This window comes from Cyprinus carpio, chromosome A20 (genome assembly GCF_018340385.1).
Source record: "Cyprinus carpio isolate SPL01 chromosome A20, ASM1834038v1, whole genome shotgun sequence".
Taxonomy (NCBI): Eukaryota; Metazoa; Chordata; class Actinopteri; order Cypriniformes; family Cyprinidae; genus Cyprinus; species Cyprinus carpio.
Window position 1 is genome coordinate 26,861,014 of NC_056591.1, and position 17,386 is coordinate 26,878,399.

The 17,386-nt window shown below is 35.9% G+C and overlaps 1 protein-coding gene across 1 annotated transcript; it reads right to left on the reverse strand.

Annotated features, from left to right (window-relative positions):
* Window positions 1-9,701, reverse strand: LOC109068251 (translocating chain-associated membrane protein 2-like). The gene is made up of 10 exons (XM_042778361.1): window positions 9,454-9,701; window positions 7,612-7,632; window positions 7,081-7,278; window positions 6,939-6,997; window positions 6,031-6,115; window positions 5,827-5,897; window positions 3,994-4,098; window positions 3,368-3,511; window positions 3,121-3,281; window positions 1-153 (listed from the first exon to the last, which is right to left on the reverse strand). The coding sequence occupies exons 1-10, from the start codon at window positions 9,571-9,573 to the stop codon at window positions 77-79; spliced, it is 1,041 nt and encodes a 346-aa protein (XP_042634295.1). The 5' UTR covers window positions 9,574-9,701; the 3' UTR covers window positions 1-76.
* Window positions 9,702-17,386: the final 7,685 nt, after the last annotated feature.

Here is a 17,386-nt window from a genome sequence, read left to right on the forward strand (position 1 = left end):
GAGGAGGCAGGCTGTGCTGTTTCCTGTCCCCGTGCCCTCCATGTGTGGAGGCCATGCGCTGGAATGGGGCTGAAGTTTACGGCGTTTTGATCTTCTTGAGACGAGGAGATGTGCCGTTCTCTGCTTTAATCAGTCCATTCTCATGGTGACCAACTGCAGAACATACAAACAGCTCGTGTTAGAGAAGAAAGACGCATCACTGAACACCAAACAACATGTGACCAAAGACATCAGACCTACGAAACCAGTGTCTGTCATTCCTGAGTGTCACGGAGAAGAAAGACGCATCACTGAACACCAAACAACATGTGACCAAAGACATCAGACCTTTTTATATAAAGATAGATATACACTTTTTAACCTAAACCCACCCCTACCAGAAAAATGTCTGCATTTTTACAATTTCAAAAAAAAAATTTTAAAAAAAAACTACTTTTTATTTTATAACCAGTTTTTACAAATGAGAGACGTCCCCAAATGGAGGTTTTTGGCGATTTTGTCAGGTTTTGCTCACTTTTGCGTACAAATTTGTCTCCAAAATATGGTTAATATGGAATTACACACACACACAAAATAAAATAATATTATTGTCTGGAGGACAGAGAAGGTTCACCTAAAAAAGTATTCTTTACAAAAGCTGTATGATTTTTTTTCAGTAGACATTTCCAAGCTATCCACCATAGCTTTGTGTGAGAAAAACAAAATTGAATGATGAATTCATGAATGAGCACGCAGATTCAACACAAAAAAAATTAATTAATTAAAAAAATTTTTTTTCTTTTTTGGTAAGGCCCCATGATAACTTCCCGTCTTCTGATTCAAACTGACATTCCAAGAAAATGTCATTGTCTAGTTTCACAATTAAAAAAAACAAAAAAAAAAAAAAAATCTCAGTGCAAAGGTTGTTTTGGTTGTTATTTTGTGGCTTTTCAACTACTTATACCTTTCTGGAGAAAATGTAACCAATTAACAATACCCCAAAAAAAAAAAAAAAAAAAAAAAAAAAAAAAAAAAAAAAAAAAACTACTTTATACTTGTGACTATTTGCACAACGAGGTGCAAATAACAAGTGGTCACTGGGTGAACAGTACACATAGTAAAGCGTTATATAAATGCCTCATTCATTCTGAAATTGTTTTGTGTATCTGCACAGCAAATTTTTAACAAAATATTTTGGTCAAACACAATGGAATTAGATAGGAATTTTAATTTTATTAATTTTTATATTTTTTTTTTTATTTTTCTTTATGTGTATGATTAGGTTGTTTTTTTTTTTTGTTTTTTTTTTATTGTTTTTGTGTAAATGTTTGGCAAAGTGCATGGAAAACAATGAAACCAAGAGGGTTAACAGCATGTTTGGGTAACTAACCCTAGTCTATCTAGAGCGCTTTAGTTTAGAATTACACAGGGTTTCTACAAATTTTAAAAATTGTTTAATATCTTGTTTGGGTAAACAAGGGGGGGTGAAATGCTATTTCATGCCATACTGAATTTTTTTTTTTTTTTTTTTTTTTACACTGTTAAAGAGTTGATTCCCATGTAAACATGACAAAGTTTCAAAAATAAGTTGTACGTTGAAGGAGTATTTTTGTTCAAAAATACTCCTTCGGTTTTGTCACAAGTTTTCGGGGGAAAGTTTTTTTCGAGTATGGGTCTGTGTGACGTTGATGGTGCGGAATTTCTTATAGGGTCCTAAGGGCACTTCTCGGAGGGCGGCTGCGCGCCGGCCCGTACGACCAGGAGCAAGAGAAATGCACTCAACAGAGCCGAGGGCGAGCGAAGGTCACCAAAGAAGTGTGTTTTTTGGTTGCCAGGGCAAGACAACAACGCCTCACAGATTACCAAAAAAAAAAAAACCATTAAGGACCAGTCGGATGGAGTTTATTTTTAAAGAGCATAAACGGCGTTGTGCAAGTGTTTTTGTGTGTTCCCTGCATTTCGAAGATGCTGTTTACAAACAAAAGTCCACAGTTTGAGCCGATTTGCAAAGCGTTTATTTCTAAGGATTGATGCCGTCCCAACGAAAAAGGGTCACGATGTGTGTTGGAACGCAGCGTGAGTAAAACGCTTTCAAAATCTTTGTGGTGTTAAACTTAGCTATCGGAGCAGTAAGCACATCAAGTAAACAACATGCGATGTATGGTGTGTGTGTGTATATTACAATACATGTGTTTAGCTGGCCACTGTAGTTTCTCTTTTTCTTTTTTGTTAAACCACTCAAACAACAATAAACAATGCGTGTAGTGAAAAACTGTCAATGAAAAATAAATGATATTTAATAATAAAATCACAAAGCGCGACTTCTGCATTGAAATGCGCTACTATTCCTAGTTTTTCTATGAAAATATTAGTTGATGGCAAAAACGGTTCCCGTGCGTAGATAAGTCAATACAATAACCATAAATCAATTCATGTCCTCATAAACCACGAGTAAACCACAACAAATGTTGTAAAAGTAGCGCATGTGATTCTTTAGCTACGCCCACAGTCAAGCCTCCAGCCGCTCGTTGTTTTTCGAAAAAAAATCGGCACAGACTATATTTCTCTTTATAAATATTAATTAAGACTAAAAGACTTTTTGGAGATCTGAAGGAGGCCGTGTACTATCTATAGGTAATACAGATTAACGAGATTGAGTGAGAATGAGTATTTCACCCCCCCTTTAAACACCTTTTTAAGACCAATTAAAGAATTCAAAGAATAAATTAAAGGTAACAAAATACTGTACCCCAAGTCTTGTTTTTGAGACATTTATCAAAATGAAATGAAAAATAAAAAAAGAAGACAAATATCTGTCAATGGGCTCAGAAAAATCTACTTGATTCAAAGGAAAACAAGCTGTCGTTCCTCATAGATCAGGGGTGTGCAAACTGGGTCGTGGAGGGCCCGAGCTCCAACCCTAATCAAACACACCTGAACCAGCTGATCAAGGTCTTACTATGCACACTAGAAACTTCCAGGCAGGTGTGTTGAGGTGAGTTGGAGTTGGAGTTTAGCTGTTGTGGTGCTCTGGAGGTGCGGGGTTTAGTTTGGAGAGCCCTGCTCTGACCTACACAGATGTTTGTAAAATATTACTCCCATAACTACAACTTCAAAATAATAATTTTACCGTCCATGTACCTGAATCTCGTTTCAGAGTGCGCTGCATCTGTTGTTTAGTGGCCGCTCTCTTCCGGGCCACCTGCTCCAGTCTCAGCTCACGCGTTCGGCTCAGCTGGAAACGGAAGAACTTCCAGAGCAGCCAGGATTGAGTGAAACACACCACGAACAACACCAGCAGCCTGCGCGACAAACACACACACAGCACTGTCCTCATGTCCGGGTCTCTACTATAAAAACACAAAACAAGTGTGAACATCTGTCTCACCTTATAGGAAGAGTGTTGAAGTTTCCCGCCTCCAAATCTAGTGTCTGGTTTTCTGCACGAGCCAAACCGAAGCCCACAGCCAGGAACATCAGAGTCAGAGTGATCATACGGGTCAGGACGAACCCGATGGACCACATCTCAAACCTACAAACACAATACAAGCATGTTTGATGTTATTCAGAGATATTTTGATACACACTACTTCAAAAGTTTGGCTGCATTTATTTGATCAAAAATGCAGTAAAAACTGTAATATTACGAAATATTATTACAGTTTAAAATAACTGTTCTTTATTTGAGTATGTTTTAAAATGTAATTTATTCTTGTGATCAAAGCTGAATTTTCAGTATCATTACTCCAGTCTTCAGTGTCACATGATCTTCAGAAATCATATTAATATACTGATTTGCTGCTCAAGAAACATTTCTGATTATTAATTGTTCCGTTTAAGATTTTTGTGGAAACCATGATACATTTTTTCAGGATTCTTTGATGAATAGAAAGTTCAAAAGAACAGCAAGTATTCTGTAACATTATAAATGTATTTACTGTCACTTTTGATCAATTGCATCCTTGCTGAAAAAAAAAAAAAAAAAAAAAAAAAAAAAAAAGAAGTGTGCCTTACATTTTGTGCTGGTTTTCATCAATAAAATAAAACAGTCGAGACAGATGGAAACCCATCTCAGAAAGATACTGCAGAAACAACAAAACCAGCCCGACCCGCGTCAAGCTAAAGAGAAATGAAAAAATACGTTAAATTAAACACTCAGTACAAATATCTGATATTATAAACTAACAGTTTTTCAATTAAAATACTATTTGAAATATATTATATGACCCTGGAGCACAAAACCAGTCTTAAGTGTCAATTTTTCGAAGTTGATATTTATATATCATCTGAAAGCTGAATAAATAAGCTTTCCATTGATGTATGGTTTGTTAGGATCGGACAATATTTGGCCGACATACAACTATTTGAAAATCTGGAATACTGAGAAAATCACCTTTGAAGTTGTCCAAATGAATTCTTAGCAATGCATATTACTAATCAAAAATTAAGTTTTGATATATTAATGGTAGGAAATTTACAAAATATTGACTTAAGACTGATTTTGTGCTCCAGGGTCTCTCTCTAGAAAATCACACACACACACACCACACACACACATACACTCACACACATATATACATATATATATATTATATTACCCTATTCTTAATATTATATTAGATATATATATATATATATTATATACACACGGTTATATCTACACATAGTATAGACCCTGTTATATATATATAATATATTATATACAACACATATATATGCTAGGGATATATATTATATATATATATATTATATATATATCGATATATATGTAGCTTATATCGATATATATAGGCCTGAGATATTATATATCGGGCAGCCCCCGCGTGATAGCGGGCTTTCAGTGCGGATCGGACAACTCTCTGAGAGTTTAGTAATATACATGGCAATGTCAATGTGTTTGGTCTTGGCAGAATAGACTGCCAGTACATCCACAGACATGCTGCTGTGAACATGTAAGAAATACTGCTGCTGCACATATAACATACACGAGACAACCCCCCAACAAAGCAGGATACACAGGAACGGACAATACAGCCGAATAAATGCATGTCGCTGAGTGTAAGAATATAAACTGCTGCATCAGCGGAGCAGACATGCACATATTCACACTTACAGAAAAATGAAAACAGGTCAGTATAGAACAAATCCCTCCAAAACAAGCTGATCTATCGCCAAGACATATGTACTGCTGCTGCTCCAAAAAGTCACGTGAACCGCATGCATTACTATCTATGAGTGGCTACCATGCCGACCGGCATATATTAAAATATATTAATCATAACTGTCTTAGATATGACTTTTATACTCCTATTGGGTATTAAAGCTAGTCAGACAATAAAGAGAGTGTGACTCAAATCTACGGAAAACATCGCCCTAAGAAATAAACAAACAGGAACACTGAGGTTAATATGGTGAATTGGTTATTGAAATGCATACAGTACCGGAATGCCTTGTCTAATTTTCGTATTATTGGTTTTTAGAGGTTTTAGGGTGTTAATGAGTTTGACTCAAATCCTGTTCTAGTGTGTTTTAATGTGATTGAATGTGATTGATTTTTCTTATTATTTCTTTTTATTGGGTATTCTCAAGAGAGAGATGAGAGAGAGAGAGAGGTACCTTGAGAGAGAGAGCAAAGAGAGAGAGAGAAGAGAGAGAGAGATCAGAGAGACGAGAGAGATGAACTTAAGCTGATTTTTTTTGTGATTAAAGAGATGAGGCGAGAGAGATCTGAGTTCTGGACTCGAGATTGATCGAGAGATATGAGGGTAGACGAACAGCGATTCAGAGAGCTATGGACACACTGTTTCATGTGTCTAGTGATGTGCGTTAATGCCGTTCATGTCTTACTTTAACAGATATGCAGCCAGAATGTGTAAGAGATAAAGACTGATGTACTGCAGCTGACGTGGGATTTCCTCCTAAAAAGATAAAAACATAATGCTTTCATTATATAGCAACACAATTAAATTATTATATAGATACATTACTGTGTATATACATCTCTCTCTCTCCCTGCATCAAGGTTTCTGTTTTCCTCTCATCTTCTCTTACCTTTCTCACTTTCTGGAAGTAAAGCTCAGGTAGTGCGTGAAACCAGTACGCCAGCTGTGTGAGGTAGAAGAACTTCACCTGAAACCTGACAGAAAGATGATATTACAGTCACATGACAATCTGACAGAACCAATCACAATCAAATCAACCACCAACACTGGCATACTGAGAGTTTCCATGTTTTATTTGTCATGTTATATTCAGCATGTTATATACATGTGCTGGTCATATAATTAGAATATCATCAAAAAGTTGATGCTGAATATGTGCGCTGAATTTGGGATTTTCCTTAGTTGTCAGTTATAATCATCACCAAATTAAAAGAAATAAACATTTGTAAATATATCATCTGACTGTGTCATGACATGAATATAATATACAAGTTTCACTTTTTGAATGGAATTAGTGAAATAAATCAACATTTTGATGATATTCTAATTATATGACCAGCACCTGTATAGTGTTTGCATGGAGCAGCAAACATCCACGAGACAATCTCACAAAAAACTAAAGTTACTCAAAAAAATAAATCATAAAAAAAAAAAAAAAAAAAAAAAAAAAAATTAAAAAAGACTATCAATAAAAAAGAATGATCAAAAAACTAAACATTTATTATTCTGCATTAATTAAATGTTTTTGTGATCATTAATGCATTTTGCATAACATTTTTTTAACCCAAATTATTATTGTTTAAAAATTAATTAAAATCTGACATTTTTTTATTCAAAATTATTATTGAAAAAATAGGTAATTTATACATACATCTACGTTATGAATTTGGAGGTGAAATGTGACCAAAATAATTTCAAAATGCAAAAATTGTGCAAAAATTGATTTTTGGAAGAATTAAGTTGTTGTTCGTGACAGTTTTCATGAGATGCATGCTTCGTGTTTGTGTGTGTATGTACCTCAGGTGAACATGAGGATAATTCTCCCAAAGGCTGCTGGGACGCAGAAGGTATCCCTCCTGCCAATCACATAAATGATTATGTGACATAAACAGAAAGTGTGATGTTTAATATGTTGGGTGTGAGATCTGGCGGCTCTTACTGTGGCGATGACGTAGAGACTCCATAAACTGGACACCAGGTAAAACACACACAGCTGCCCAGATTCATTAAACTTTGTGTTTTTACTCTTCGACAAGTGAAGACGCCGGTTTACTTTCTGAATGGAGCACACAACAGCCAAGAAAATGCTAATTAATAAAAAACGTGGTATGCACATTAAAGAACTGCAAAAAAAAAAAAATTTCATTTATTAAATTAAAACTACATTACCCAAAATGCATTGCGACACTTACTTGTACGTACTTATTCATGAACTGCTTGGTGGATGATGGTGGTGATAAGATGGTAGAAGACGGTGGTGGAGTCTTTCCATCCGTAAAGATACAGAGACACCTCTCCATCTGAAACACACACACACACAGTCTTTACACACACACACACACACAGCAACTCTCCATCTGAAACACACACACACACACGTTAGCTCATGTCAGTGATGCATCAGACATCAGCAGATCTGAGAGACTGTCATGAATGTGTGTCAAATGTTTTATTGTGGTTGTGTTGTTAAAATGGCTGTTTTCGCTGTTGTCTGAAAGACAGAAGAGAGAGAAAGAGATTGATGTTCACTGAATAAAAATCAACTTTCCTGCACAATGATAAAACACACACACGTAGATCACACGATCTATAAATCATGTGCTTTCCTACAGTTACAGCTGCATTTAGTTAACAAGTTTAGATTTATTACTCTTTTTCTTAAAACATTTAAAAACATTGTCAGAGACCTACAGATTGTGTATTTTAATTAAAAGGAAGACGACAAAGACTAAAAAAAAAATCAGGGTTATTATTGCTAACTAAATAAAATAAAATAAAATGACGTTAACTGAAATAAAATATTAGTTGCCAAGGGAATATTTCTTGTTTTCATTAAGTTTAAATGACTAAAACGAAAATGTATAAAAACCACAAAAGAGAAATTAAAAGAGAAAAAAGCAACTAAATTTCTAAAATTTAAAAAATAAAAACAGAAAATAAAAAAAGATACAAAACTAATTCAAAACAAATTTAATAATCCTTTAATTTAATAACTATCATAGATCTATAATAGTCTCAATGATACTAAAAATAACATGCAACTAACAGGGGCGGAAATAATATAATAATATTGAAAGAAACGTTGGATGCATTCAAACGTATTTTAATAATGTAATAATTCATTGCAACCTGTTATACTTGGTACTTAGTACTTATTATTTATTTAATGCATCATTATAAAATGTTCCGTGTTTATTTAAATTTACATCATTCTAATGTCAACAATTATAGCTGCTGCCCATTTGACAAATAAAACGATGACAAAATAATAGCTTCTTATAATAAATCTAGTGGAAGTGGTGTGTGCATGAATACTATAGATATAATATAATATTATATAATACAATAAATACTGAGCAGAGGATTGGCATGCACGAAAGCATGAAAAGCAGAACTGGCATTTCATACAATTGCATTTTAGCAGTTTGATCCATGAAAACCTGCAAAACAAATCAACTGACTTTCCACTGATGTGCTTCTTAAAGTCATGAACACAGAAGCGTCTGAATGAAGCACAGATGTTGAGAGCAGCAGGTGTGTGAAAACCCATCTGAACACAGAAGAGATGCATGAATGGATGCATGAGTTGCATGAGGTGATGTAGGAGATTATAATTGAGTGTTTCTGAAAGTTTGCCAGCGTTCAACAGGCTTGCACGACAAACACGAGAAGACTGTTTGTCTAGAAACTCTAAATGCACATTTTCTGCCTTTGATCACTGAATTATAAGCGACAGATCATGATGCATGTGAATATGACGTGTTTTTATAAAACAGATTCAAACTGGATTCTTCAGGAATGTCAATCAAACTGTGAGCGCGTGAGAGATTTGACGTGGCACTTCAGAGGAATCACGTACAACATCATAAAACTCACATTCACCACCATAACACCTGGTTTGTGTTCATATTTGACACATTACGTGATATGCTTTACAATTTTTTTTTATTTTATTAATAATAGAGATATGGTGGCAGGTGATGGTGACAACGTTTTGAATAAAGTCGTGAAATATGAATTTCTTTTAATGCACTGAACTCAACCACAGTGGTGTTTGATGCATACTTTTAATGTAGATGAAATGCATAATGTGTGTCCTAACTTGCTTTTGAGTAGATGATGATTTCAAAGGCTTTACACATTCAAATAAAAGTGGAGTCTGTCAGATTTCGGTCTGTTTTTAAAGCTGCACGTTTAATTTTGATTTAAAAGTCAGTAGACAGAAAGAGAGAGAGAGGGAGACAGAAAAACAGCTGGCTGAGACACAGACAAGAAGAAGAAAAAAACGAGAATCCCAAACTTTTTCACTCACCTCAAACATCAGCCCAATCAAAATGCAAATCACCAAACTGAACACAATGTCCGCGTGATTCTGAATGAGAAACTCTTGGCTGAAGAAAGGATAACTCTTGTTTCTCCTGCGAAAGGCCATTTTACAAGTTAGCGATTTTCAGCAGGGTTTTTTTTCCTCCAAAATCTAAAACTTCCACGAATCACTCCAAACTTCAGCGAGCGCACTGCGCATGCGCGCTTTAGCCACGAACTGAATGTAGCGCGCATGCGCAGCAACAAACTAGGAATGACTCGTGTGGGTGAAAAATGTAGGAATTTCAATTGTTTTCTTTTTTTTCTCCACAAATTATTTTACATTCCAAACATAATAATTTTAATATTATTAGTTAATTTTATATTATTATTATATTGGAATAATTAAATGATACATTAATTTATAAATAGATTTTTTATTTTAAATCTCAAGTTCCTTAATCACAGTCGACAGTGATTGGTCTATCCTGACCAGCGCTGAGAACAGTAACACGTACCACGTGACAGTACAGCAAATTTTTTTTGTTTAGTTTAATTATGAATAATGAATTAAAGCTTTATTATGAAAATTAAAAAATTTTATTATTAAATTGTAGAGTTTAATTTTTATATTTGTAGACACGCTTATTTCACTGCCATTCCACAAAACACTGTGTCTGTTATACTGTAGATTGTGTGTAACATTAATCAGTTTATTCAGTGCCTTCCCTTTGCTATTTAATCTGATACTTCATTTTAGTTATAATTATTTCCACTGTGTAATGTAGATATATATTTGTGACAGTCTGCAATTTCCTGCGATTTTATTTATGATGGCTATTTTTGGGCTATAAAAATGAGCTTGATATTTCACAAGTGGACACATATGCGAGAGACATATTTAAACAACTTCATAATTCAGTTAAGTTAATTTAATGGGTGGATGGAATTCACCAGAAGAGCAAACAATCCACATCCAGGAAAACCAAACAAACTTTCATTCACATTATCTGCAAATCTTTATAATCTTATGGCTGGATTTGCATTGAAATTGTTGCAAATATTGACCTGTTAGGGGACACAACCCTGCTCTACTGTTAAAGCACAGACATCCTTCAGATGCATGCAAATATTGACCTGTTAGGGGACACAACCCTGCTCTACTGTTAAAGCACAGCAATGGAAACACAACACACACACAAAACACACACACACACACACACACACACACACACACACACACACACACAGTGAGCACTTCAAACATTGTAAATACCCCCGCCCTGAAACATTGTATGACCCTTGATCTCCTGTCTAAGGGAAATGCATTGAATATACAGTACAACATCTTTATCTTTCGTTATTAATATTATTTTTTTTTGATATTTCTTTTTTTTAGGATTTAATTTATGTAGATTTTAATAAGATGAGCTTGTGTTATAGTAGCAGTTTTGTTCAGTTTTGTATATAAATATGTTTCAGCTTTATAAAAAATTAAAATCATAATCAAATAAATAAATAAATAACATTCCAAATTAGGGTGCAGTTGTAACACTTTAAACGCCCAAAATAACCATAAATAAAATTATGAAAAACTATAAACAAAAATTACAGATCCTTTGAAAGGCAAAACCAAAGACTTGTGGATAAGACAAAGCATGAAATTTCCAAGATGCAAATGACTGAAGTACCAGCAGAAAAGATCAGAGAGCCAACATTCTTATGCAAGGAAGTGGAGCAATCTGCCATTAGAAAACCTTATTAATTATCTGCTAATCTACATATTCAGAGTCCGATCATGTTCTAAGATGAGTTTTGTTTCTATTTATGTCTGTATCAGGCACAATATGCCAGAAACTGATAATCCAGACCACAGCCCTTCATAAGAGTGATTTACATCAGAGTCTGAGAGGATATGACTTACACTGAACACCTGCAGCTGACAGGAAGATTGTGCGTTCGGCTCAACAGCATATGGATTTTTATTGGTTATGTTCAGAATGGCTTACTTCCATTCCTGCAGTAGACTATATAGTACAAAGTTTGCTAATTTTCTATATGCATGAAATACACACATGACCTTTTTATCTCCTCTTTGACTAATTTGTTTGGACTGGCAACCATTTGGTCAGACAACTGGATTAAAACTTTAAAAATAACCATTCGTATTTCTTAGATGATCACTAGATGCAGCTTGGTTAATTTAACATGCAATGTGATGAAGTAATCTGAAAATGTAAATTATTTATCGTTTATTACTTCATATAATTTCGTATAAGGACCTTGCTGTCTATGGAGGGTCAGAGAGCTGTCAGAATGCATCAAAAATATCTTAATTTGTGTTCCGAAGATAAACGGAGGTCTTACAGGTTTGGAACGACATGAGGGTGAGTAATTAATGACAAAAATTTTATTTTTGGGTGAACCATCCCTTCAAGGCTGCAGTTAATTTGCTGTTAAAACCTGCTTGTCCCCCAGAGAAAAGGACGAATCGCCCTGCTGAAGACACTCACGACCCATGTGCGCACGCTGACGCAAACCTAGAGAGATTTCAGTAGATTTGGGATGCAGGAAACGATAGTACATCATCAGGGACGTCAAACCTGAGAGAGATAGAGAGCAATTAATTGAATTTAGCTGAAAAAGCTCAAATGCAAATGTTACTTGAGGAGGGCAGTTATGCATCTACAGCAACCAGATTTGTATTTGAACTGCACGTTTAGAAATCAATCACTTGGGTCAGCATTTTGAAGAATTGCCTGTGTAATTTATTTATTTATAAATCTTATTTTATTTTTTATTTAAATTTTATAATAATTATTATAATATATAAAAATTATTATAATTTAATAATTTTTGTTTATTTTAATTATTTTTGTAATTTTATGTTTTATTATATTTTTTTTTTTTCATCCATTTATTTTACTTATTATTTTTTTTTTGTTTTCTATTTTTTTTATTTTTTTTGGTTATTTTTTGAGAAATGAGATTTTTTAAGTTTTTTATGGTTTGATCCAAACAACTGCATAACAATGGATTCCTTTCTTACAAACATGCAGCTTTTCACTTCTCAGAAAGCCATAACTGGCATGGGACGGAGTGGTGTGGATACTTGTGGGAATTATTGTGATGTTTTTATCAGCTGTTTGGACCTCTCATTCTGGAACGGCACCAATTGCACTGGAGAGCATGAGAATTTTATTTATGTAAATCTGTTTCTATCAAAAAAACAAACTCATCTTCATCTCTTAATGGTTTGGGGTAAGTGCATTTTCAGCTAATTTTTATTTTTTCATTATCTGTTTACTTGCATGTCATGTGACCATTAACCAACATCACAAGATCTGTGCACATGCGTATGTATCATTAAATTATCTGACAACTAACTACAATTCTCAGGGGGGGGTAAATCGTATTATATCTACAGGTTTCGGCAGTGTGAAAAGATCTTTTCTGAAAGAATTATTTCTTTAAAAAGATGCACAAACACACACACACCTTTTGAAGATGCCCAGGTGAAGTGTGTGTATGATGAAATTGTACATGTCCGTTTGTCTCAGGTCGGAAGAGCCCTGGACCACCTGAAAAACTCAACACCGCTGCACCAGTGTACATACCACGTCAACAAGAGGGCAAAAGGTCGGTTCCGGCCAAACACAGCCTCCTCCTGCAACAGGCTAGAAAGCCACAACAGCTGACCACTGATGACCAACACCGAGAACATGTGTCATTCATCCAAATCCATCTGTGTACATTCAGTATTTTTTTTTGCGTTGCATGAGATTCATCGCTACAGTATATTTGGACATAACAAAAGAGCAGTTGAACATGGGATGAGATTATATCACAGTACAATCCAGGTTGAAATGTGCTACGATCAAAACCTTTCCCCCCCCCCCCCCGGTAATCTGTCATTCCTGACAGTTAAAGCGTATGCAAGCTCAGATGTTTTCACGGATCTCTACTCTAAAATCGCAAAGCTGCTTTGGACCACTAGTTATTTTGAAAAGAGCATTTCAAATACTTTAATTAAATGATTCTGTTCAGGTTTTTTAGACGACTAACAATAACTCTAATAGTGGATATAAAATAATAAACCAGATTAAAATTATGAGTATACCATTCCGCTGGATCTATCTGCAGATTTTGACACGTGAATCATCAGATCCTTGTTCACCCTCGATTCACTGGGCATCACAGGGACTTCGGTGGTTTGAATCCTGTATCAAAGGAAGATCCTTCAGGGTGGCTTGGGAAGGAGAGGTATCCAATCACCCTCAAACTGCGCGAATGGGGATTCCTCAGGGATCAGTTCTAGGTACCCCTCCTATTCTCCATATACCAACTACATCACTGGGAATGCCATCATACCAGCAACATGTTTCTCCTACAATTCCTATGCTGATGACACCACAGCTCTATCTTTCATTTCTAGACAGATGATCCAACGGTAAGCTGCACGGATCCCCGGCTGCCTGGTGAACATCGCGACGTGGATTGAACGACCATCACCTACAGCTCAAGACTGGGCAAAGTACTACTGAAGCTTATTGTCTTCCCCCCTGCCTCTCCTACTCTAAGCAGCAATGATTTGCACCATCCAGTTACAACAAGTTTTAAGAAACCAAATGACTTTCGAAGGAACACTTTGCAAAAACTGCTGGATCTTGCAGGTTTGCAAGTCCCAGCAGATCCTTCGTAATGAGCATGCCGCACAACTCTTGTCCCAGGCCTTGTCATTTTTAGGTCTGGACTACTGCAATCCTCTCTGGACTTTCATGATGCACAACCAACCTCTTCAAAATGTTCAGAAAGGCAGCGCATGAACAAAGAGGTCCACATCACACCTCTCTTTGCCTCGATGCCCGTGCTAACAATCACAGAGAGGAATAAAATCACTTCCCGAACATTTTCATTCCTTCCAGCAGGAGGAAAATGATCTTTCCAACCTCCACCCGTAATGCTGAATCCTGAATGCCTGATAACACTTCACAAGGCATTAACTGATGGACTGGAGTGGTGTGGATTACTTGTGGATTATTGTGATGTTTTTATCAGCTGTTTGGACTCTCATTCTGACGGCACCCATTCACTGGAGAGCATGAGAATTTTATTTATGTAAATCTGTTTCTATCAAAAAAACAAACTCATCTTCATCTCTTAATGTTCTGGGGTGAGGGCATTTTCAGCTAATTTTTATTTTTTCATTATCTGTTTACTTGCATGTCATGTGACCATTAACCAACATCAGAGATCTGTGAACATGCGTATGTATCATTAAATTATTGACACACTAACTTAAATTCTCAGGGGGTAAATATTTTATATCTAAAGGTTTCGGCAGTGAAAAAGATAATTTCTGAAAGAATTATTCCTTTAAACAGATGCACAAACACACACACACATTTTGAAGATGCCCAGGTGAAGTGTGTGTATGATGAAATTGTACCATGTCCGTTTGTCTCAGTCGGCCCTGTACCACCTGAAACTCAACACCTGCACCAGTGACACCGGCAGGAAGAGGGAGGGGGTAGGTCAGTCCGGACAAAGATAGTTCTGCCACAGGTAGAAGCCCACACCGCAGACCACTGATGAACAACACAGAGAACATGTGTCATCATCAAACTCCATCTGTGTACTTCAGTATGTTTTTGCGTTGCATTAGATTATCGCTACAATATTTGACATAACAAAAGAGCAGTGAAATGGGATGAGATTATATCACAGTAAATCCGGGTTAAATGTGATACGATCAAAACATTTCATTAATCTGTCATTCCTGACAGTAAAGCGTTGCTAGATCAGATGTTTTCACGGATCTCTAAATCTCTAAAGCTGCTTTGGAACAATATTTATTTTGAAAAGAGCATTTCAAATACCTTTTAATTAAATGATTCTGTTCAGGTTTATACGACTAACAATACTCTAATAGTGGATAGAAAATAAAACCAGATTAAATTATGAGTATAACATTCTGCTGGATCTATCTGCAGCTTTTGACACTGAATCATCAGATCCTTCTGTTCACCCTCGATTCACTGGGCATCACAGGGACTTCGGTGGTTTTCTAAGTTGTTTTATATAATGTATATAATTAAGGTTGTTTAGGGTGGCTTGGGAAGGAGAGGTATCCAAATCACATCAACTGGCGACTGGGATTCCTCAGGGATCAGTTCTAGGACCCCTCCTCTTCTCCATATACACAACATCACTGGGATCCATCATACAGGCACATGGTTTCTCCTACCATTCCTATGCTGATGACACACAGCTCTATCTTTCATTTCAGACAGATGATCCAACGGTAGCTGCACGGATCCCAGGCTGCCTGGTGAACATCTCGGCATGGATGAAAGAACATCACCTACAGCTCAACCTGGCAAAGACTGAGCTTCTCATCTTCCCTGCCTCTCCGACTCTACAGCATGATTTCACCATCCAGCTACAACAAGTTTTAATGACCACATGACTTTCAAAGACCACTTTGCAAAAACTGCTCGATCTTGCAGGTTTGCAAGATCCAGCAGATCCTTCGTAATGGAGCATGCCGCACAACTTCTTGTCCAAGCCCTTCTCATTTTTAGGCTGGACTACTGCAATGCTCTTCTGGACTTCCATCATGCACAATCAAACCTCTTCAAATGATTCAGAATGCAGCAGCATGACAAAGAGGGTCCACATCACACCTCTCTTTGCCTCGATGCCTCGTGCTACAATCACAGAGAGGAATAAAATCACTTCCCAGAACATTTTCATTCACTGTTCCAGGCAGGAGGAATGATCTTTCCACCTCCACCCGGAATGCTGAATCCTGAATGCCTGTATAATTTAACATGCAATCACAGCTAATAATAATTATAATAATAATAATAATAATAATAATAATATTATATATATATAATATATATATATTTATATTATATATATATATATATATATATATTATATATATATATATATATATATATATATAAAGTATAAACATTTTTTAAAACAGGTTCCATGGTTACATCATGATATTTATAGACATGTACAGTAGCAATATCATGTTTAGGAAGTATTATGGATTGACATTAGTGGTACTATTGTATAATTTGAAGTGTCTTGGAGTGCCGTGTAAATATCAAGGTATATAAACTGGGTAACGTTCGTCATAATGTGCTAAACGGGGTGCATGAGATGCACCTGTGATGCGGTGTACGGTCACTCACGCGCCGCTCTCTCCGCCAGCAGCACGAGCGCGGACGGGGCGAGCAGCAGCACGCGCCAGCAGCTCGAGCACGCGCCGCATCCTCTCCGCTCCGCTCCGTCACCGGCATCTCACCGACCGGGACTCGGCGTTTCTCGAAACATCTTTGTGTTCAGAGCTGGGTAGTAACGGATTACATGTAATCTGGATTACGTAATCAGATTCCAAAACTCAAGTACTTGTAATTAGAGTAAACTACTTTTTAAAATACTCGTAATCAGACTACAGTTACTTTTTTATGGATTACATGATTCATATTATTTACACAATGGTAATACAGTTGTTTTACAAATCATTGATTCTCCTAAAATTTCCTTATTTTTAACGTTTATATTTTTTCATAATAAACCTGCCGTTTATATCACGTTCATGATTCTTCAAGTTTTTCTGGCGGAGAGGGGGAGGGGTGTCAAAATCGCGCCTTTAATCACTGGATGTACTGACTTTTATTTTTATTATTATTTTCTTTTTATTATTATTAAAATGTCAGGTTCAGTGTAAGCTCTGCCTACCAAGGATGAATTTGCTGTCCATGAAATCTTTGACCTAGCAAAGTTATTGCTGGGAATTTCATGTTCTTTAATATTTTTTTTATAATGTTGATTTTTCTTAATTGTTACACTTCAGGTGTTTTGAGATGAAATATTGGACTTAGAAATTGTCTTTGTCATATGTTATTACTATATATATA

Coding starts and splice junctions, on each gene's coding strand:
- LOC109068251 (XM_042778361.1), bottom strand. CDS start 9,573: ATGGCCTTTCGCAGGAGAAACAAGAGTTATCCTTTCTTCAGCCAAGAG. Junction 7,633..9,453: donor TGATTGGGCTGATGTTTGAG/GTGAGTGAAAAA, acceptor TCTGTCTTTCAG/ACAACAGCGAAAACAGCCAT. Junction 6,998..7,080: donor GTCTCTACGTCATCGCCACA/GTAAGAGCCGCC, acceptor TGTGATTGGCAG/GAGGGATACCTTCTGCGTCC.